Here is a 22,750-nt window from a genome sequence, read left to right as displayed (position 1 = left end):
CTGGACATGACAATCCTAATCAGCATTTCCACTCAGATGTAATTTCATGACACACTTTCATTTATTCGTCATTTCTTTTTACTTGTACTCCCGCAGCTGTTTAAGCACTGCTTAGAGGTGTCTCTCTCTCTCTCTCTCTCTCTCTCTCTCTCTCCCTCTCTCTCCCTCTCTCTCTCCTCTCTCTCTCTCTCTCTCTCTCTCTCTCTCTCTCTCTCTCTCTGCAGAAGCAGAAGACGGAGGCTGTCTCTGTCACTTTCTTTTGGCTTGTGCCATTTTCTAGAAGAGACCATGGTTCTGTTAACTAGAAGTTTAAAGCATGCTTTCTGTTTGTCATATGAGAGGACATTTTATTATTATGGCTGTTACTTTTTCGCCATTACAGGTTTTGACAATAGTTTCTATACACAATATCCACTGTAAAACAACAAACAAAATCAAGCTCAACGTGAGTTGAGCTAGCGGTTCTCTGCAGGGCTTATGAGAAGCAGATTGATGGTCTGATGGCATTTCCCATCACCCCCCTGGGCCCTTTCGTGTCGTGACCCCTAGCAGGACGTTGGTGTGAGGTCAGCTCCGATGAGTTGAGGAGCATATGGGTACCAGGGCCCCGTGGTGAGAGGGGTTAACGCGCTGTAACCGCACACATACATCACTGCCGAGCCAAATAGACACTAAAAATAAACCCTCTCCTGACAGCGCTGTCCTTACCGCTGTCACCGTTATGAAGAAAAACAGGCGAGGAGATGAGGAGCAGAGGAGGAGGAGGAGGAGCAGAGGAGGAGGAGGAGGAGGAGAGAACCAAATACTGCAATAATCTGCCTTCTTCCAACACCTCAGCCCCCTTCCTCAGGAACAGCGTTCACTTCAACCAACTCACACATGCCAACCCATCGGAGAGGCGTCACAGCACAGCCCTATAATAATGGTCAGACGGCACGTCTCTCAGTCCTCTACTACGCCGGGGGTTACATGGGCTACTGTGTATCAGCAGCGCGCTAAAAGGTAGTGCCGGACTGGACAGTGGCCACATCAGACAGAGATGTATTCGTCTGCCGGGTGGGATGAAATAAATAGTACAGAGAACAAACAGAGCCTTGTGTTTCACCACCCCCCGCGTGAATGTTCTGCTTCTTCACCAGGGCCCCAGACAGACACAGTCTTCTCTCGCTCTGTAAACTAAACATAGCCTGTGGGGCTCTACATGAAGCGTAAAAAAAAATTATTCCGCTTCACACAAAATGCAGAATTCTCCAAATCCAGCGTTCTGTGACAACAGAGCCCTGGTCCTCTGCTGACACATGGCTGTAGAAGCTTGGACTAAAGCCTACAGTCTGTTTTGACAAGTACTGAGAGATGTTATCTTCTGCTGCTTTGAAGAACATGGCCATATCAATAAACTTACAGACCAGTCAGTGATAATTCACATGCTCGTGGCTAAGACTGCCACACATGGCCTGTTTATAAATGATGTAACTATTTCAGCTTGTTACACCACCATTAATGACTACCGCAGACTTTTACAACAAACCTACAATGACAGTTACACACAGCTGATGCAGTTGAGCCTCCCAGTAGGCTCTTGTGTAGTATCACAAGCAGTGTTTGTTCGAGGCTTTCTATCATTTCTTCTATTTGGGGGTGATTTCATTATTCCTTCTGACGATAGCTGGATCCCTCAGAGGGGAGTGTAAAGGGAAGTCTCTGAGTGAGTGACCAGGAGAGGGGAGTAGAGGGTGGGGGGGGAGAGGATAGTGGAGGAGAGGAGAGGATAGTGGAGGAGAGGAGAGGAGGAGGGAGGGAGAGGAGGATAGGGAGGAGAGGAGAGGGTGGGGGGAGGATAGTGGAGGAGGAGAGGATAGTGGAGGAGAGGAGAGGAGGGAGTGGAGGAGAGGAGAGGATAGTGGAGGAGAGGAGAGAGTGGGAGGAGAGGATAGTGGAGGAGAGGAGGGAGGAGGAGGAGAGGAGTGGAGTGGAGGAGAGGATAGGGAGTGGAGGAGAGGAGTGGAGGAGAGGATAGTGGAGGAGAGGAGAGGAGGGAGTGGAGGAGGAGGATAGGAGGAGAGGATAGTGGAGGAGAGGAGTGGAGTGGAGGAGAGGAGAGGATAGTGGAGGAGAGGAGTGGAGAGGAGTGGAGGAGGAGAGGAGGAGAGGATAGTGGAGGAGAGGATAGTGGGAGGAGAGGATAGTGGAGGAGAGGAGGAGTGGAGGAGAGGAGAGGATAGTGGAGGAGAGGAGTGGAGGAGAGGAGAGGATAGTGGAGGAGAGGATAGTGGAGGAGGAGGAGTGGGAGTGGAGGAGAGGAGAGGATAGGAGGAGAGGAGGAGAGGAGAGGATAGTGGAGGAGAGGATAGTGGAGGAGAGAGGAGTGGAGGAGAGGAGAGATAGTGGAGGAGAGAGTGGAGGAGAGGAGGATAGTGGAGGAGAGGATAGGAGGAGAGGAGAGGAGTGGAGGAGAGGAGGAGGAGGAGAGGAGAGGATAGTGGAGGAGAGGATAGTGGAGGAGAGGATAGGTGGAGGAGAGGAGGAGGAGGAGAGAGGAGAGGAGGAGGAGAGGAGTGGAGGAGAGGAGAGGATAGGAGGAGAGGAGAGGAGAGGAGGAGGAGAGGAGGAGAGGAGAGGATAGTGGAGGAGAGGAGGAGAGGAGTGGAGAGAGATAGTGGAGGAGAGGGGAGTAGAGGGGGGGGGGGGAGGATAGTGGAGGAGAGGAGAGGATAGTGGAGAGGAGAGGAGTGGAGGAGGAGAGGAGGAGGAGAGGAGAGATAGTGGAGGAGAGAGGAGTGGAGGAGGAGAGGAGAGAGGAGGAGGAGGAGAGGAGAGGAGGAGAGGAGTGGAGGAGAGAGGAGAGGAGGAGAGGAGGAGGAGAGGAGGAGAGAGAGGAGGAGAGGAGAGGAGAGTGGAGGAGAGGATAGGAGGAGAGGAGGAGGAGAGGAGTGGAGGAGAGGATAGTGGAGGAGAGGATAGTGGAGGAGAGGAGAGGATAGTGGAGGATAGTGGAGGAGAGGAGGAGGATAGTGGAGGAGGAGAGGAGTGGAGGGCTGCAAATGTAAAATGCATGGAATATCCCAGAATGGTTTTACAGAGACAAAAGACCCTAATTATCCCCTTATCACTGGAGCTTTTTTTGCTCTTTCTTCTCTTTGGTTATTTGAAATTCAAATCTCCACCTGTCATCAGGATCGGCTGTGCACCCCAAATCTCCCATGATCCTCTTGCTCCTATGACGGTGTCACGTTCACAGCAGGCGGCGCTTGTCACAAATGAAAGCCCTTTAAGGCAGTGGAGTATCGTCAAGAAAAAAAAATGTGACAATGTTAATTGGGCCCTTGTTGGCACAACAGAGGAGAAACACAAAAACGCCCCCTTGACAAAAACAAAACACATAAATAAACAAACAGATACATACAAATGAATAAACATGGCCCCCATCTTGGCAACATACGACAGCCTATGTGGATGGCATATGCGGGTAGGATAGCCTACGTAGTGGAGGAGCTGTGACACAGTTCCTCACCTCTAATGACTGATTCATTAACGTGGTGTTTTTACAGGCTCCATTAGCCTGGGCCCCATGGCGACAGCTAAGCGAGAGTGTGTCTGTGCGCGACGAAGACGAGGCTCAGAAGGGCTGATTACGTAAGCATCTCAGCCGTGGCGAAGCAACAACCCAGAAACAAAAACGCTTAACCTAATTAATTACTCTGCAAGTCCAGTGACAAAATGTTTTTATTTTTTGCCCATTACAATTTTCTCATGAGTCATACGGACATTTAACGAAGGCCTCAAGCACTGAATATTCATTGGCTTTTAGAATCAAAACAGCATGGCAATTTCTTTGCCTAAAATTGCCATTTTAGAAACACAGGGTATTCGAAAGGAGTCACGTTTTTTAAAATGCAATGCTGTGGAGAGAAAATCGAGACAGTGTTCATGCATGATAAAGAGTGAATTTGGTCTGTCTTGCCCGAGCCTCAGCTGGAAGTAAATGATACAGGCACACATACAGTATGCATGACTGCACGATCCACCCTTTTTACCCCAGGCACTGGAAGAAGCACTACAGGAGAGGAAGCAAGACACGAATAATCTCTCCTTCTTTATTCTCTCGTTCACACAGTCTAAATTTCACACTGTCTGCTGCGGTGTTGAGTTCATAGCTCATTTTCTTTAGAATGCCACCAATGTTGGAATGTCTCTCAGGGGATAATTAAACACTTTTATGCATTTGAAATGCCAGAGCTGTGATGCGCTGTCACCCTACCTCCATCTCATGTCTCTCTCTGAGAGGGTTTTGTGTATTCTCTGGCAAAACGCCAATTTGTCTGCGAAGCAGAAGCATCTGCATATAATCTGATGGCACTCAGTGGGCGGAGCAAAAGCCCACAGAGGAGACGATTAAAAAAGCAACATCAGAGGTGCGTTTAAATTCGGCAAACATTGGTGAACGTTTGTGGTGAACATGCTTTTTCTAAACAGTTAAGTTTTAACGATTTGGTGTTAACATTCCATTGTAATGGTAATTGCATTATTACCTTTGTCAAGCCCGGGTCCAGCTCCACTGGATGTTCACAGAGAACTACCTCCTCAGACTGTTTGCGAGTGTTTGCAAATGTTGGCAAATGTAAGGTAATTCAATTACTTTTGAAAGAAGTAACTAGTAACTGTAACTAATTACTAATTTTCAGTAACTTGCCCAACACTGGCTGTAAGAGAGACTTCTCTCATTTGTCAGGTACCTGCACCCACCCGTGGTTTCAGTGCCACCATGACCACCCAGAGTGCCCTCGAACCCTTACCTGGCAGGTGTGCCACAGGTGGTTGGCCAGGTGGTTGATGTGGGAGAAAAGGAGGCACAGGAGGGTGGGTCTGAGCGTGGCACTGCCACCCAACCGGATCAGGCAGTCGGACAGACACTCCTGCGATGGGAACTGGAAGAGAGAAAAGAAGAAGAGAATGATCAGAGGCTGTGAACATGGAGGAAAGTTGGAGACACAAACACTACACGGTGCATGCCATGAAGACACACACACACACACACACACACACACACACACACACCTTAATAAATGCAGTGGTGTACCTACAAATGCACAGCACAGAGCATACACACATTCCTGCACACATGGACGTAAGAGAAAGCCGACATTGAGACCAAAGGAACACAGGAGAGCGCATTTCTGACAGCCACGCACGCACGCACGCACGCACGCACGCACACAGAGAGAGAAGATATTCACACAAAGCTACTTTCCTACAATAGCATAAGGGCGATCAAGAGCATCTGATTTCAGTAAACAAAAGCATGGGCATCCCACACAATGCCTTAAAAAACAAGGCTAACATAATGACAACACCATGACATGGATGAGCTCTTAATAATACAAAATTAGACTTGCTGCACATAATCATTTATGATGGTGAATTGGTACGGATGAAAAATTCAACACTTTGCTGGGAGCAGAGAAAAGATGGGATATCAGCTCTTGGTGAGCCAGTAGGTCTTGTTGAGCTGAGCTCCTGAGCCATGACTGGGTAGAGGGAAAGGCAGAAAGAGAGTTGAGAGGTAAGGAACTAAAAAGGTGAATAGCCCACTAGAGCGTTTTTCCCCTAAACCATTCGGTGACTTATAGAGGTGGTAAGACCAATACAATCTATGCAATCGAGAAAAGATGTTGCTAACATAAATAAAAAAAATCAAACTGAAGCTCAGGGTGCCAGACGAGCGTGGGAACACTGCTCACTCACGCTACTCTTTGCAAATCCAAATCCTTCAAACGTACTGCCTCTGACCCTTTGGGTATTGTCCAGGCCTGCTGCCGACATAATCTAAAAACTAAATCCAGGTTTTAGTCCAGGGCCGTGAGGACCGAACTCAGGATGTTGATGACAATCTTCAGTAAAAAAGCAAATGATTCTGTACAAGAAGAGAAACCAAGTGATAAAAATATATGTTTTACTTAATTTTCTGGAAAAAGGAATATTCCAACCAGGTTTACACTTCCTTCGTCTCTCCTCTAAACCTTCCCACTGTCCATCTTTATAGGTCACACACCTCTTTTCCTCAGCTTTTTGTTGTAATTTACCGGCCGATTATTATTATTATTATTATTATTATTATTATTATTAGAGTTTGTTTACTACAGTGCCTAAAATATTCTTGAAGAAAGTAATAATTAATTTCCGTTAGTAGGTTTCCCTCAGAAAAGAAAAATGTCAGGCCAATCAGCGACGAGAGGGGAAGACGAAATCGAAACTTATTGTGATAAACAGAAGCAGCAACACCTGCAAACATCAAAAAATTCAGTTGGAAAAATGCAGAAATTTATTTACAGCAAAGGTAAATAAATACATTTAAATAAATAAATAAATACACATACATTTTTCCTGACTGTTGATGCTGTTTATTGTCAGTTCATAAAGTTTAGGCGAAGTACGAAGTAGCCTAACATTAGGAATCTCTGATCAATGTGATTGGTACGGCTGGACTAATGATTTCTATAATGAATGAAAGGACAGCAAAAACCTCTGCAGACCCCTTACATCCTGGTCACAAACTGTTCAACCTCCTTCCCTCTGGTAGGCGAGGCCAACAGGGCAGTTCTCCAAAACCAGCCGACACAAAGACAGCTTCTTCCCCCAAGCAGTCACTCTGTTGAACAGTCAGAAACAGTCCGCCTTCCCCACCCTTACACTGAACAAAGTCAATCAACACTGTTCTGCTCATCTACCTCATGTATACTTCAATCTTACAATTACAATATTGTTATTCATACATTATCATTGCACTGAACTGCCTTGCACTATATTTATATTTATATTTAAATCTTAAATCTAAGTCTATACTGATATTGCACTAATCCTACCTCTCTTCAATTGTATATTGCATCTTGCCTGTGCCTGTTGAGGTGTCCACGACCATGGCAACCTTGACAGGGACAACAATGAGGCGGACATCCCCAGCCACACTCACCCCCCGGACAATTGTACTACCCTACAGTATCCCACCCATAGTGTTCTATTTATTTGCAAAAGTAGATACTGTATTTATGCTTATACATATTACATAGCCATATTTATACTTATACATATTACATAGCCATTTTCTGCTGTTCTTCATTCTATTCTCAACGTTCTGTTTTTATTCTTTTATGTTTTTAAATTTCTATTCTGTGTTAAGTGAGTGTTGTACTTTGAGAGCAAAGATTAACCGGAGTCAAATTCCTTGTTTGTTTTACGCAAACCTGGCCAATAAAGCTGATTCTGATTCAAAGTAAGTGCCCGTCGTCATGCAAGTGTTAATAGACTGAGGGAATGACTGCTATCTGCAGGCAGTGTAGATCGTTCTAGTATAGTCCATCTGTCTTCCCTTCTCTCTCTCATCACTGAGATTTGCATGACATGAGAGACGTATGTATAGAAACTTATTTTCACAACTGCGCCGTCCACTATTCCCAAAGGTGATTGCTTAGAAATGAGTTTTCCCCACACCCTTTCCTTGATAGGCAGTGACATTTGAGTAATGGGCTACCTGAGCATTTGGACCTACTTGTCCTGCGTGTGTGTGTGTGTGTGTGTGTGTGTGTGGAGGGGCGAGGACGGGCAGCCACTTCACAGAGAAGCAGTGGGCATCTTGTCTCATTCACTCGCTCTCTGCACTGCCAGCACATAACAGCTCCATCATTAGTGGTGACTGAACTGTGAAGAGGTTTATCAGAGCACCTCACGCCGAGATGTGTGTGTGTGTGTGTCTGTGTGTCTGTCTGTCTGTGTATGTATGTGTGTGTGTGTGTGTTGACGCCTGCCACCTCATCACAGGGCAGTGAGGTGGAAGCTGCCCCCTGGTGTACGAGGCCAGGTGTATCTGTGGAGCAAACCATTACCATGTTGGATAATAAACAACATTTCCTTATTTAATGCAAAAACTTTTAATGCAATGTTTTTCCAAGGTGTAAAGGCACGACATGCTCCCGCGTCTGTGTCCAGTGCACGCGGTGCGTGACTAGAATTGCGTCATCAACGCGCATGTAGGAGGTTTCGTGTGCTTCCCAACAACTGGTTTTTCGACGCGCGCAAATGTGCATGGAGGAGCATACCACTTGCTTTAGAGTACCAACAAATAAGGATAAACTAGAAGGGTACTTAGAGAGCACAGACCCACAGACCTTTACCAGGGGCAAATGCCTGATCACGTAATGTTAACAACGGTGAAAAATAATTATCCCTCCACTATGTCTCATGAAAATATGTCTTGCAGTTTTTACATTAACCTGCTGACAGACAGACACACAAACCAAGAAGCAGCACTGCGAGCATAACATCCTTGGGCATGAGGTGATGCAATTTGAAATCAAATTATTGTTCTGGTCATGATTTTTTACTCTGGCTTTACCAATCTATGCTCCTCTGCTCACTCAGGAGGGAAATGATAGCTTCAGCGAAAGTTCTACTAGGAAGACTCGTAGTGTAGCTTACTCCTCCCATGCTTACACGGAGCCAATCTTAGCTTTGCCTACTTTCGGGAAAGCCCTGCAATCTGATCATTCACTCATTCAATCAGCGCTAGCCTATAGGAATTCAGTGGGCTCTTTAAATATGTACCACCTAACACTGCTTCTGCTTCTCAGTACGCTGACTTTGACGTCCAGGTTGCCTTGGACGCCGGTTGCCCGGCTCATGACGCTCGTCTAGGTTGCCCTAGACGCTGGTTGCCCAGTTTGGTCCAGGTGGCCCTGGATGCCGGTTGCCCGGCCGTCATGTCTGTCTGGGTTGCCCTGGACGCTGGTTGCCCAGCTCATGGTTCAGGATACCGCTATACGGTCAATGTTAACTGCCTGATTCTGGACTTCGACGCAATTGGATGACACTACGTCTGTCATCTGTTTAGATCGCCTATGGCCCGCTATATCAGCTACACATATATTGGTTCCCCGCGATGCAAGGGGCAAAAGTTACGTGCATCATACTCCTTGCCAGACTCAAGTCTCTCCCTGAGCAAATGCTTCCGTGAGAACTCTGGATTCCCAGGGTACATTGTCAGTCGCTTTGATTAAAAATGTCCTGGCCACATGGAATGTCGCGTGAATGCACACCCCTCCACTCACTCAGGGGCCAGTGCTTGGCGATGACTAATATAATTTCTGCATCCAGTTGGGCGATATGTATTGCTTATTCTCTCCTCATTGCTACCTTTACTCATTGTCTCTCCAGCAGCCAGTTCTAAACTGTACTATCCTGCCACAGTGGTGCAGCTGGTATAGCAAGCTCGCGATAAGTCATTCTCAGAGCTCCTCTGCACTCTGAGATGCATAAGCGCCATGGTGGTACCCCAGCACTCATCTGTTCGTTGTCTCGTCATATTTCAGTAACATATGTTTCTTCCTCCTGTCACATACAGGCATGAATTGTCCTGAAGTCCTTTGTCTACGTCGCAAGGTCATGCTTCCCTCACATTACTGATGCTGCTCATCTTATTTTGGGGGGCTTTCCAAGAGCAGGTGCTAAGGTGTAGCTCACACGCATCCATCTTGGCCTTGGGTCTGCAGCTCATGCATTCATCTCACTCTAGCCGCTGCAGGTGAGCTATCGAATCAGAACACACATCTGGCTTCACAAGCACTAGTCTTCTACAAAACTAGTCATAATGCTTATCTATCCTAAATATTAAACCACATGACTTCGATGCGAATATACTCAAGCACCCATATCAACTAACTCATTGCTCCGGTCCCAAGCATCTGCAACCACAAGCTCTATTCCCCTGCATTGATCCTGAGTACATCATGTTTAACCTTTTAACCCTAACCATGTTTGCTTCCCTGGTCCCCGTTCACTACCTTAAACTACGGCTCACACTTTACCCGATTTTCAGCAGCCATCTAGCTAACGTGCTGCTTAAATGTAACCTCTCTGCAAAGAGGTTCACTTCTCACTCATTCCGCATCGGCGCAGCCAAGACTGCCGGCCAAAAAGGGCTATCCACGTCATCCATCAGGATGCATCAAACTAACTCCTCTTGACATTTTCGATGCTCAGAAGTTGCTCTCCCATGTTAACTCAAGTACCTCATTTTACCTTCACAAATCCTGGTGGGGGTGGTTAAATTCTGGCATTCGCCTTGCACTAATTGCTGAAACATATTGGGCCCCAGCATGCTGGTAGCTTGTGGTGATTTAGTCTCAGCCATGGGCATTTTGCCCTTTCACTGATTGCCCAGCTCGTTCGACGCTTATGGTTCAGGTTACTTCTCGCCGGTCGCCCGGCTCGTGATGCTCGTCTAGGTTGCCCTAGACGCTGGTTGCCCAGTTCGGTCCAGGTTGCCCTGGATGCCGGTCGCCCGGCCGTCACGTTGGTCTAGGTTGCCCTAGACGCTGGTTGCCCAGCTCACTGTCCAGGTTGCCTTGGACGCCGGTTGCCCGGCTTGTGACGCTCGTCTAGGTTGCCCTAGACGCTGGTTGCCCAGTTCGGTCCAGGTTGCCCTGGATGCCGGTCGCCCGGCCGTCACGTTGGTCTAGGTTGCCCTAGACGCTGGTTGCCCAGCTAATGGTCCAGGTTGCCTTGGACGCCGGTAGCCCGGCACGTCTCGTGGTCTAGGTTGCCCTAGACGCTGGTTGCCCAGCTCGCATAAGCACTAAAGTCCAGGTTGCTCTGGATGCCGGTGGCCTGGCTCGTCACGATGTACTAGCTCGCTAGTCACTGGGCGCCCAGATCGTGAAGTGCTTATGGTCCAGGTTGCCCTGGACGCCCGGGTTGCCCGCCGCGATTGGTCTGGGGTTGCCCTAGGCGCTGGTTGCCCAGCTCGTCAACCTTCTAAATCCCACTAAAGCGAAAGCATGCTGCGGGCCCCACTACAACCCTAGGTTATGGTTAACACCTAGCTACTTTAAAATTCTGTCGGCGTCCTGGCACAACGTCTTCACCCCGGCCCAGTCATGCTGTTTAATTCATCTTGTATGTATACTAATGTCTCTGCTCCTCTCAGAACCAGATTATTGAGTCACGCCCTGGCGGGCATCACTCATCCTTTTGGGGGTAGGCTCCCGCCCTGCCTTCATCCATCGGCGGGAGACGAGATCCGCCATCGCTGGACGGATCGAGACGGGCCTACGCCAAAGACTGTTACCTATTCAGGACTCTATCATGCTTGCATCCAAGCCGTTCCTTTACTAATTAAATCGTTAACTGATTCTATTCTGTCTACTGAGTCTTTCTGGTAGAAATGATAGCTTCAGCGAAAGTTCTACTAGGAAGACTCGTAGTGTAGCTTACTCCTCCCATGCTTACACGGAGCCAATCTTAGCTTTGCCTACTTTCGGGAAAGCCCTGCAATCTGATCATTCACTCATTCAATCAGCGCTAGCCTATAGGAATTCAGTGGGCTCTTTAAATATATACCACCTAACACTGCTTCTGCTTCTCAGCACGCTGACTTTGACGCCCCTCCACCTCCCTCCAGCCACCCTCTGCCAGCAGTCCACGCCCATTGGGCACGGTCTGCCTACCACATCTTCCTTCAGCCACCGCCACCAGTTGGTCCCCCGCCTGCCGGGGGGGTAGGCTCCCCGCCCCTGCCTTCATCCATCGGCAGGAGACGAGATCCGCTCATCGCTGGACGGATCCGAGACGGGGCCTACGCCAAAGACTGTTACCTATTCAGGACTCTATCATGCTTGCATCCAAGCCGTTCCTTTACTAATTAAATCGTTAACTGATTCTATTCTGTCTACTGAGTCTTTCTGGTAGAACAACTGTGAGTTTTGTATCCAGGTCAACTTGAAAATGATGCATTTGGCCCATGCTCAGGAGGAGAAGGGGAACAATCACAGGTTTCCTATTAGCTCAGCTTCCACACGCACAAATTCTCCGCAGAGATTAACTAAAAAAATGCAGTCTTCTTAAATAATGGGCTTTGAGGAGAAACACAGAATTTAAAGCGAGAGGGAAGACACCACAAAGAAAGCCGAGAGATGACGCTCCTTCTGAACAGGCCCGATTTAGGGCTCATCGCGGATCAAATGGAGAGCAACAAGAAGTCAGTCGCCTGATTACAACAACGCTATGAGTACAGACGCTCCAACAGCAGCTCCACACCCCAAGGCGCAGCTTCCTGGGGGCACCGCAGACCCAAGGGGCACCGCAGACCCAAAGAGCAGCTTCATGGGGGCACCGCAGACCCAAGGGGCACAGCAGACCCAAAGAGCAGCTTCATGGGGGCACCGCAGACCCAAGGGGCACAGCAGACCCAAAGAGCAGCTTCATGGGGGCACCGCAGACCCAAGGGGCACAGCAGACCCAAGGGGCACAGCAGACCCAAAGAGCAGCTTCATGGGGGCACCGCAGACCCAAGGGGCACAGCAGACCCAAGGGGCAGCTTCATGGAGGCACAGCAGACCCAAGGGGCATCGCAGACCCAAGGGGCACAGCAGACCCAAAGAGCAGCTTCATGGGGGCACCGCAGACCCAAGGGGCACAGCAGACCCAAGGGGCACAGCAGACCCAAGGGGCAGCTTCATGGGGGCACAGCAGACCCAAGGGGCATCGGAGACCCAAGGGGCACCGCAGACCCAAGGGGCACAGCAGACCCAAAGAGCAGCTTCATGGGGGCACCACAGACCCAAGGGGCACAGCAGACCCAAAGAGCAGCTTCATGGGGGCACAGCAGACCCAAAGAGCAGCTTAATGGGGGCACCGCAGACCCTTGGGTGTCAAAACTCGCTTACCTGTGTGACATATTCGGGTTGCTTAATGACCTCAACCTGTCACTCCTGTCACTCCAAGGGAGAATGACGACTGTCTTTAAACTGGCAGATAAAGTCGCTGAATTTAAAGCCAAGCTTGATTTGTGGGGACGATGAGTGGATCGGGGTGTATTTGATATGTTCCAAACAGTAGTGGGGGTTTTGGGAGAGACTGAGGCAGGGCCCTTTCTCTCGCAGCTGGTGCGCGATCACCCATATTTTGTTAAGCATGTTCACACTTATAGATGTAGCTTCAAGTTGTTCAATATTCATAGTTCATATTGTTCAATTTTCACTTTTTCAAGTTCGCGTTTTTCACATGTTTAAGAGATCGTTACCTTCACTGTTCATACATAACTGGAGCTAGTTCTTTTCAAGTAATGCGCATGCACAACACATATGGAACATGCAACATGGAACCCCCGACCCGACCCCCCGGTCCGTGAAAAAAAAATAGGAAACAAACCGGTCCATGGTACATAAAAGGTTGGGGACCCCTAATTTTTACCAATACGGCGGATTCCTAAGGAAACGCAAGCACCCATCCCATTTGGGTATCTTATACTATATTTGCACCAAAAGTGACATTGTAGCCTACAGAGCAGTAAACAGTGTTGCAAGTACAAAACCGCTTCTTTACAGATCAGCTGGCTAACGCTGCTTTTGCCAGCTGCCCGCTACGCCAGGTCAAATTTTGTATAATTTTATTCAGACGAGAAAGATACGTTTAGATCTCCATGTTTGTTTAGGAAAAAAGTACCTATTTTGAAAATTTGCTTTGCCATTTTTTCTACTGTCCCAGAGTTGTCCCAGACTTGTCCCAGACATCATTCTATCAAGCCCTGGCTGGCATATGCCAACTGATGGCTGAGATCAGCACAACCCAGGCTGATCCCGTAGCTCTGGTTGAGAACAGTTTATCAATTACATAAGTCTGTCATGCATGAAAGGCATTGGAGCTAATGATTAGATGATGGTGAAGATGAGTTGAACATAAAATGTTTTTTATAAATCTGGAGAAAACACCCAGTGATATGTCGGTCTTAGTAGATCAAAATCAAGTTCATGTTCATGAACAGCCAATGATTAGATGATAGTTTGTCTGAGTTGAAAATAGTCTGTTAATTATAAATCTGGCAAAACACCTAATGATATGTTGACCTTAGCTGATCCAAATACATGTTCAAGTCCAAGTATGTGAGAATGCAGACCAGTTTGCTGTCGAGCCCAAACAAGTGTCAATAAGTTTCACAAGGCATGTAATTCTTCTACTCCTTAGTTGAAGGACGACTGAAAGGGATGGCCCTGGGGTCTCAAACATTACTCTGCGGGTTGAGGCAGATTAAAGTAAGGGCAAACGGGTGAGTGGTGATAGACTAGCAATTATTCGCCATAAAAGACTATGTATCTCGATCTCCAGTCCTGAGCCAGGAGTCCAATTTCTTTGGTCATGATAAATGCATGGTGCGGTCCTGGAGCAAAGCTCACTCCTGTCCATTTATGGGGGAAAATGGCATGTCACCGTTGGAAGAGTTACAGTGTTATTGCACACATACTCCCTTGTAGTCAACAAGGTCCTAGCGGACAATACGGCTGATATTTTACAGCCGACGACCTCTCTTTCCTCAAGCCAAAGACTGAGCACCTGCTTCTTGTAAGAAAGGCATCACGGCGAGAACACGTCTTTGAAATTGCTTTTCCCGAAGTGACTTTGTGTTCTCTGACTCAATACTGAACTTGATTAATTGTGTTTTCATTGACCTATGCTGTTGCAAGTATACTACACCTGGAGCCAGAGTGCATTTTCTCTGAGCACATATGCACTTTTCCACTTCTCCATTAGCACCCACACATTTAATTAAAGGTACTTTTAAATATATGCCCTTCTAAAAAACTCTCCCTGAAAGCTCAATGAGTAGAACAGCACTGAAAGGACAGCCCCATTCTAGCTCTGCATACAGCACCAGGATTTACACCACTGTAATTCAGGAGCCAGTAGGTGGCATAAACAGAGATATTGGTGATATGTTTGGCAATGGGAGGTTAAACTACTAGGGAGACATAAGGCCACAAAGGTTGATGTGATGTACCACCTGCTTGTACATATATGCTGGTGGTGACATTACAAGCAGCATTCGATCTGGTTTTACTGATGTTCAAGGTCAGCACTGGAGAAGTAAGAGTCTGGGGATCAATAATGTTTGCAGTTGTTCTGCAGATGATACAGCAACTTTTAAATTACTCAAAGTATCAACATGAAAACAGACCTCTTCCAATGGGCTCTGGAGACTAAACAAGCAATTACATTTTCAGCCTTAAACCCAGAGATTCTCACTAAGACTGCAATAATCACAAGACATTTTCAAAGAAATCTTTTTGTCTTAGATTTCTGAAGCGGCCTAAGATCAACAATGATATATGATGTAGGAAATACTGAGTGTGTGTGCTTCTGATGCCGGCCCAGTAGGGGCCTATGTTTCTGAAATCAATCCACCTGCCGATTTGATTTGTAAGCCCCCTTTCATTCATCTCCATGAGCACAATCCTCCATCAACCAAGCATTACAGCTTTTACTCAGGCATTTTGACACAACACTAATTGCTTTCAAGCCCCCTTCCCCCAATAAAAAACAGATTTTGCCATAGTGTCCACCACTCCTGATTTAACAAAAAACTAATATTAAAGGCAAAGCAAACAAACACTCATCCTTACACTAGCAAGGATGTTTCAATTTCTGTGGGGGGAATTGGAAGTTAGGAAGGAGAACGCCTCAATGCCACAGAGGTGTTGAGATGCCAATTTTCTCCGGTCACTAGTGACAGTCCGCTGCAAGGTGAGCAAATCTGTTATGGCAGGCTTCTGGCTTGAAGTTCAGACAGAAGACAATGGCAGATAGCCTGACGAGCCAGATCCACATCAAGATGTATGGTATGGTAACTCACCATTGGCAGTGCTCAATCCGAGGGGCGGGATAAACGGTTGTCTTTCAAATTCCCTCTGCATACAATAGGATAGCGCTACAACCTATGAGTCTCATGTGTTTTCCCACCAGCGCAGCTAGTTGGTAGATCAAATTTTTAGAAAAACTATTTTTAAAAAAAGCTTAACTCGAGTCGCAGCCAAAGCCGATTCAAAGACAGCTGTTTGCCAGCAGCAGCATCCATCTTCTTTGTTTTCAAATAGTAGGAAATTTACGCGGAACCGTCGCAACTCTGCCGTCGTTATGCTGAAGTTGTATCAGCGATTTCAGGCCCAAACAAGACCCAAACATAAATGATCACATTCATCTAATGAACTGTGATCTCCGGTACGTGAAGGCGGCACACTTAGATTTTTGCTACCCCAGAGCTAACTTGCAATACAACTTGCCATAGGTAGTTAGCTTCAATTAACAACCGGATCTCCTTATATGGGCAAAGATGGCCGTTTTGGTTCTTTTTTGTAGGCAAACTTCAGAGATCTATTGCTACCAACAAAGGTTGGCAACCCACGCAAAGGAAAAATAAAGTGTTTTAACCAATAACAGAGGAGATGCGCGTTTAGGAGAGTTTTAATTGCACGGGAGGGAGGGGGAGGGAGTAGCGAGCTAGCTCTCTGTTTTGTTTGAACATCAACAGACGTGACATATCCCCGCTAACACTGATACAACCTTTAAGCCCGCCCACCGACTCTATACACAATGTGATTGGCCTGACTAGAGTTGGTTTTTCCAGCTAAGCCAACGGAGAGTTGCTAGATGACCCTGGCTGCAAATTACATTTGCTGCCTAGGTGTGTCTAGATTTCTAGGCTAAATGGCAGAATATCCACTGGGGTGAACCATCCTTTAAGATCAAAGTATATTAGCAGAAATTATATGCTGATTTAAAGGGGCCAAAAATCTTTTGCAGTCTCCTACTCACAGCTGTAGGCTGTTACACAGCATGTCTCACATCTCTGCAGAGACAACCACCTAGAATGACAAATGGGACATCTGGTGGGCGAGCAACAATGTACAGATGTGCCATCCACATTAACTCTGCATGATGCATTATGCCTTTCTAGGCAGCACACTTAGATTTTGCTACCCCAGAGCTAACTTGCAATACAACTTGCCATAGGTAGTTAGCTTCAATTAACAACCGGATCTCCTTATATGGGCAAAGATGGCCGTTTTGGTTCTTTTTTGTAGGCAAACTTCAGAGATCTATTGCTACCAACAAAGGTTGGCAACCCACGCAAAGGAAAAATAAAGTGTTTTAACCAATAACAGAGGAGATGCGCGTTTAGGAGAGTTTTAATTGCACGGGAGGGAGGGGGAGGGAGTAGCGAGCTAGCTCTCTGTTTTGTTTGAACATCAACAGACGTGACATATCCCCGCTAACACTGATACAACCTTTAAGCCCGCCCACCGACTCTATACACAATGTGATTGGCCTGACTAGAGTTGGTTTTTTCCAGCTCGCAAGCCAACGGAGAGTTGCTAGATGACCCTGGCTGCAAATTACATTTGCTGCCGCTAGGGTGTGTCTAGATTTCTAGGCTAAATGGCAGAATATCCACTGGGGTGAACCATCCCTTTAAGATCAAAGTATATTAGCAGAAATTATATGCTGATTTAAAGGGGCCAAAAAAAATCCTTTGCAGTCTCCTACTCACAGCTGTAGGCTGTTACACAGCATGTCTCACATCTCTGCAGAGACAACTACCTAGAATGACAAATAGGACATCTGGTGAGCGAGCAACAATGCATACAGATGTGCCATCCACATTAACTCTGCATGATGCATTATGCCTTTCTTTACAAGCCTGATGATGGTCCATATGTTAATCATGGATGTGCTTGAACTGCATCCCAAAGTGGGTGTAAATACTTACAGAACAACTAACCGCAATCCTATGTGTGTCTAGATGTGTGTGTGTGTGTGTGTTTGTGTGTGTGTGTGTGTGCATGTGTTACAGCTGTAGTGTGCTTGTGTGCAGTGTTGCCAGGTCATGTGAGGAAAAACAAGCAGCAGGTCTCTGAAAATAAGGCCAAAAGAAGCGACCCAATACCAAATAGTTTGCATCCACTCCCCAAATCCCTGACGTTACATTTCTGGGGCAGTCATGTTAGAGGAGCCTACAGTTACAGCGCAGAGGCATAGGTTAAAAATGCCCTCTGTGTACGTGTAGAGGCATAGGTTAAAGAAGCCCTATGCAACAATTTTAGCAAAAATGACCTTAATTATGCAGGTTGAGAGTCGTTCTCAGGCGGCACACTTAGATTTTTGCTAACCCAGAGCTAACTTGCAATACAACTTGCCATAGGTAGTTAGCTTCAGTTAACAACCGGATCTCCTTATATGGGCAAAGATGCCCGTTTTGGTTCTTTTTTGTAGGCAAACTTCAGAGGTCTATTGCTACCAACAAAGGTTGGCAACCCACTCAAAGGAAAAATATTTTCTCTATTTTGTTAGTTTTGTTGCTGCGGGGTTTCAACACCTCCCAGAGGTTTTATTTTGAAAGTCTAATAAAACGCCAGGTCACTCAGCTATTTCCTGGTTATACCTATGGGTGAGGTGGGGTTGTTTTAGCCTCTCTTCTTTCAGAATTCTGGTTTCAGTTTACCTTTGTGGTTAGTGAAGAGTTGGTGGGTTATGTCGCCATATGCTTTAGCAACGGCAGACAAAACGCTGTCTGTCTGTCTGTCTGTCTGGAACATACTACTAGCTTCTAGATATGTGTGCATATTGAGGAGCATAGTCACCCAAGTTTCACAATTATGCAGCCTGTGGCTGTGCAATTACTGCGCTTTTGGACTTGCTGAAAGCATAGTAATTGGAAAACTGCAGGTAGAACACTTTCACGGCACAATCTTCATTATGCGCCAAGGAAGAGTAATCACAGACTAATGAGATCTGTAGGGAGACTGTATGCATTTTGAAGTATTTTAGAATTATGTGCATTTTGGACTTCACTCCACAGTTCAGTCCATGCCAACACACACTGACATAGGAATCTGAGCAGAGAGGCAATAATCTTCCAAGTCATGCAGAAATATGATAACAAGGAAGGGAAATTATTAATTTAGTCAGCATCAGAATAGTGAACTGCCATTAACTCAAAGTTGATTAATACATTCCATATGATCAGCCGACACACCTCTTACTGTTTACAGTGGCTTTAATGTCAGCATGGTTTACCATTGCACTTTGTACAAGACTAATTACCGGTATTCTTTTTAATTTGTGTATATCTATTATATCTGTTTAAGAATTTCATTACAGATATCGATGTGATATCTTTAACAAGTACATGACAATAAACTTGAACTTGATTTGCAGCTCTGATCACCAAACAAAGGCTGTAGTATTGTTTCTACAAACTTGCAGAGGTAAAAGTCCAGTTTCAGAAAGTAAAAGTCCTACCATGTATACCTGTGCATTTAACACAGGTGATTTCACTAAGTAGCTCATATACCTAGCTGAGGAGTTGTACTTATTAGATTCAGCTGATTTAGGCCATGTCAACACGATGACCGTTTTCGTGAAAACAGTAAAGTTTGTTATCGTTTTTGGCCTTGCTTCCACACGAACACAGTGTTTTAGGTGACCAAAAACGATCACTTTCGAAAATGGGTTTTGATTTGATGCAGGCAAAAGAACCAGGACAAATTAAACAGTTTTTAATTAAACATAATTTACAAAGACATCGTAAAACACTGAAAGCTAATAGTTTGTCACTAGCAACCTACAACTGTCAAATACAATTGCATTTTCAGTAGGACTGGGACAATGCGTCGACGTAATCGATGACGCAAAAAATACGTTGACGCAAAATATGCGCGTTGATTCGTCAGACCCAAAAAAATGCGCAGGAGTGTAGTAGCAACGCAAGTGGGTAAATATCAAGCATAACGTGTGCCGCCAAATATTTTTAATTCATTCACGATTTTTGAAGGATTGTTGTTGCCACATAGAAGCATTGCATAGAACACGGCAGGCTAAATTGCTATTAAATCCGCTTAGCATCGTGACCATCCTGCACAAATTTGTTCAAAACTGCTGCATTAAAGTTAACTCTGCTAAGGTCTTATCACAGCATCCCTTAGTACATTGAGGAGACTAAACTAAGTTAAGTTATGCAATCAAGCAGTATCTCAAAGCTACAGTAACGTTAGGATACTGTTTGGATGTCGAGTTTAGCATGCTTACTTACTACAGCTGCTTGTCAATTTCGTTACCCATGTAGGGTTCATTGTATTGACTCCGACACTGAATGTTTACAAAATCCCGATGTAAATGGAAAAAGTGTTTCCCAAGACTCAAAAGTGCTTGTCCTTGGGACGAAAGAAACATACAGTTTAAGCTATACACTTCCCCACTTCACTACGCTTCCAATTATATAATGTTTCTATAATACAAAATGTTTTTTCACTCTGTTCTTATGTGGGTAAGGTCACCGCATGTCCAAATAAGTGCCCTTCATGACCCACAGGCCGTCAGTCTCCATAGGTTAACATGGCAAAACTCAACCCCCTATCTGATAGCCCCAAATTTACATCTTTCTAAAACCATTTTTCCATGTCTCACCTGCATACAATATACTGTAGTATAAACACAGACGTGTGCAATTACTTAGAATACATGGGGTTTACTGCCTGGTCAGGGCGCCATAGACATTTAGCATTATAGGCTGTTTTGCATCCATTGCAAACAAACATGCAATGTGAAAGTCTGGGATGTGGCAACAGAATAGCCTAGAACTTGGGTAGGCCTACTAGCGTTTAGTAGCCTATGCACTTGCGGTGATAGCCAACAACTAATGTGAATCGCGGACTATAATGAAAGAAAGTAAAGGAGATTAATTGCACCTGCGTTCACCAAATAAAGGACTGGACTGCCTCAGGAATGCTTAATCTGTATAAAATAATTCTATATTCTAAAAAATATTGAATCTTGAAGTATCTGCACCGCCACGGCGACATCTACTTGACTCGCATAAGATTTTTTTCCACTATCGTTAAAGGTGTGAAAACGGCAAGAAAAAATATGCTGTGGCGTTTTCGTGCAGATGCATGAGGTAATGTTCACGTTATTCAGACAGAAGATGGGCTTGTCTTTAGTATTTCTGTCACACCCAAACTACGTTAGGGTGGTGTGCTGTGTGTGTTGGTGTGTTTAGCAACCAGAATTTCAAAAATACTATTTTTTCCTCAGAGGCAATTGTCTACAAAATACAGATATATCTACTAAATATCTTCTGCTAAAAAAAAACTGATCATAAAGGCCATCTGAGCCTATAAAGCCAATAAGCTGCCAATGGACAATTACAATAGCCAGGTGAACTAACACTTAGCTCTGCATTAGATTGCACACAGCAAACTTAAACTAGAACCCAATAAACTAAAGACAACATGTATTTAACATGGTACACACTTGATATGCCTTATCTCCCTCTCTCTCTAGTTACCCACACAGAAAGGACATCAAGAATTTAGGGCAGCTGTGGCCTACTGGTTAGTGCTTCGAACTTGTAACCGGAGGGTTGCCGGTTCGAACCCCGACCAGTAGGCATGGCTGAAGTGCCCTTGAGCAAGGCACCTAACCCCTCACTGCTCCCCGAGTGCCGCTGTTGATGCAGGCAGCTCACTGCGCCGGGATTAGTGTGTGCTTCACCTCACTGTGTGCTTCACTGGGATAAATGCAGAAACCAAATTTCCCTCACGGGATCAAAAGAGTATATATACACTTATACTTAATTTGACTTGCCCGATTGAGTTGAGTATTATTCAACAGGTGGCCAGTGAGCTTCTTCAGGCAGTCCTCTGCCTGGGTGAGGAATAGCCCCGGGGGTTTACAGTGGGCCCGCCACTCATCCACGACCTGCGCCACCACCTGTGACGCCTGGGGAAGCAAAGCCTGCTGGAGGTGGCACTGAACGTCCCTGGAGGCGGCAGGCACCAGGGAGCCGAGCAGCTGGCACACCGAGTCCCAGACCACAGCGCCGTAGCCATCCAGGGAGAGCCCACGGGCACCCAGCTTACGCAAGCTGCAGAAGTTCTGCAGAAACTGCATGTGGGAGAGCAGGGCGTTCTCCCGCCGGTCGGAGCTCGCCTGTGGGAAGTGGGGCTGCCTGGGGTGGGAGGGGATAGGTGCGGAGGTCTCCGTCTGGCCCTTCTCCACACATAGGGATTGCTGGAGGGACTCTGTGCTATTCTCTGTTCCACAGCCTGAATCAGGCACCGAGTTCATTTGCTCACTCGACAAGGGTCCCAAGGATGGGACGAGATCCTGCGAGAGTATTTCCACTAAACCACCACCTGTGAGGAGCATCAAACACACATTTAAGCGCATTTAACTCATTCAGTGCCAAACATGTAACATTACGTTTTTCCTTCCCATGCGTTGAGTGCCAAAAACGTAATATTACGTTTTTCCTTCCCATGCGTTGAATGCCAAAAACGTAATATTACGTTTTTCCTTCCCATGCGTTGAGTGCCAAAAACGTAATATTACGTTTTTCCTTCCCATGCGTTGAATGCCAAAAACATAATATTACGTTTTCAGCTTTTTTTTTTTAATTACGAAACTAGACACTCTAACACACCTTATATGGGATTTTGGGAACTCTGTGATGAATGGAAATTAAATATATGACGATCAAAAACCCATGAAAACGCACAATCTGGACATTTTATCTGGACATTTTATCATAACTCGGTTGCCGCTTTGGGTCGAATCAGTGACGCATGCACGTCAGATCAAAACCAGGCCATTTTGGTGGGTCTATCACTAGGTGGCAGTCTCGCCAGGTCTCGCTGATCACTTCCCGGAAAGTTTACACAAGTAAGTAACAGGCAACACTTCATATTTTATGAAAGATGTTATATCTCCATTTCTAGAAAAAAACAGCGATTTTGATGAAAACTAGCCACTGTTTAGCTTGAGATTTCTCAGGAACAGAGGCGTGTAGGAATACACGGTTTGCACCCACCGAGAGCTTAAAGTCTCACCTTTTACCACAAATAAACCAAACAAATTAATCTACCAGTGTTAG

At 46.0% G+C, this 22,750-nt stretch overlaps 1 protein-coding gene across 2 annotated transcripts in view; it reads right to left on the bottom strand.

Moving 5' to 3' along the window:
• mei4 (meiosis-specific, MEI4 homolog (S. cerevisiae)) overlaps positions 1-22,750 on the bottom strand; it is a 51,246-nt gene that overhangs the window by 22,481 nt on the left and 6,015 nt on the right. Inside the window, exons 3-5 of one of the 2 annotated variants that reach the window (XM_048250750.1) lie at positions 21,463-22,013; positions 4,794-4,925; positions 3,189-3,266 (exon numbers count right to left, since the gene is read on the bottom strand). In XM_048250750.1, coding sequence (XP_048106707.1) covers positions 3,252-3,266; positions 4,794-4,925; positions 21,463-22,013 — 698 coding nt within the window. In that variant the 3' untranslated portion in view covers positions 3,189-3,251. Of the gene's footprint in view, positions 1-3,188; positions 3,267-4,793; positions 4,926-21,462; positions 22,014-22,750 lie in introns of those variants that run through there. The other variant, XM_048250749.1, reaches the window with a different exon arrangement.

This window comes from Alosa alosa, chromosome 8 (genome assembly GCF_017589495.1).
Source record: "Alosa alosa isolate M-15738 ecotype Scorff River chromosome 8, AALO_Geno_1.1, whole genome shotgun sequence".
In the NCBI taxonomy this organism is placed as follows: domain Eukaryota; kingdom Metazoa; phylum Chordata; class Actinopteri; order Clupeiformes; family Clupeidae; genus Alosa; species Alosa alosa.
This window is presented reverse-complemented; position numbering and strand designations above follow the sequence as displayed.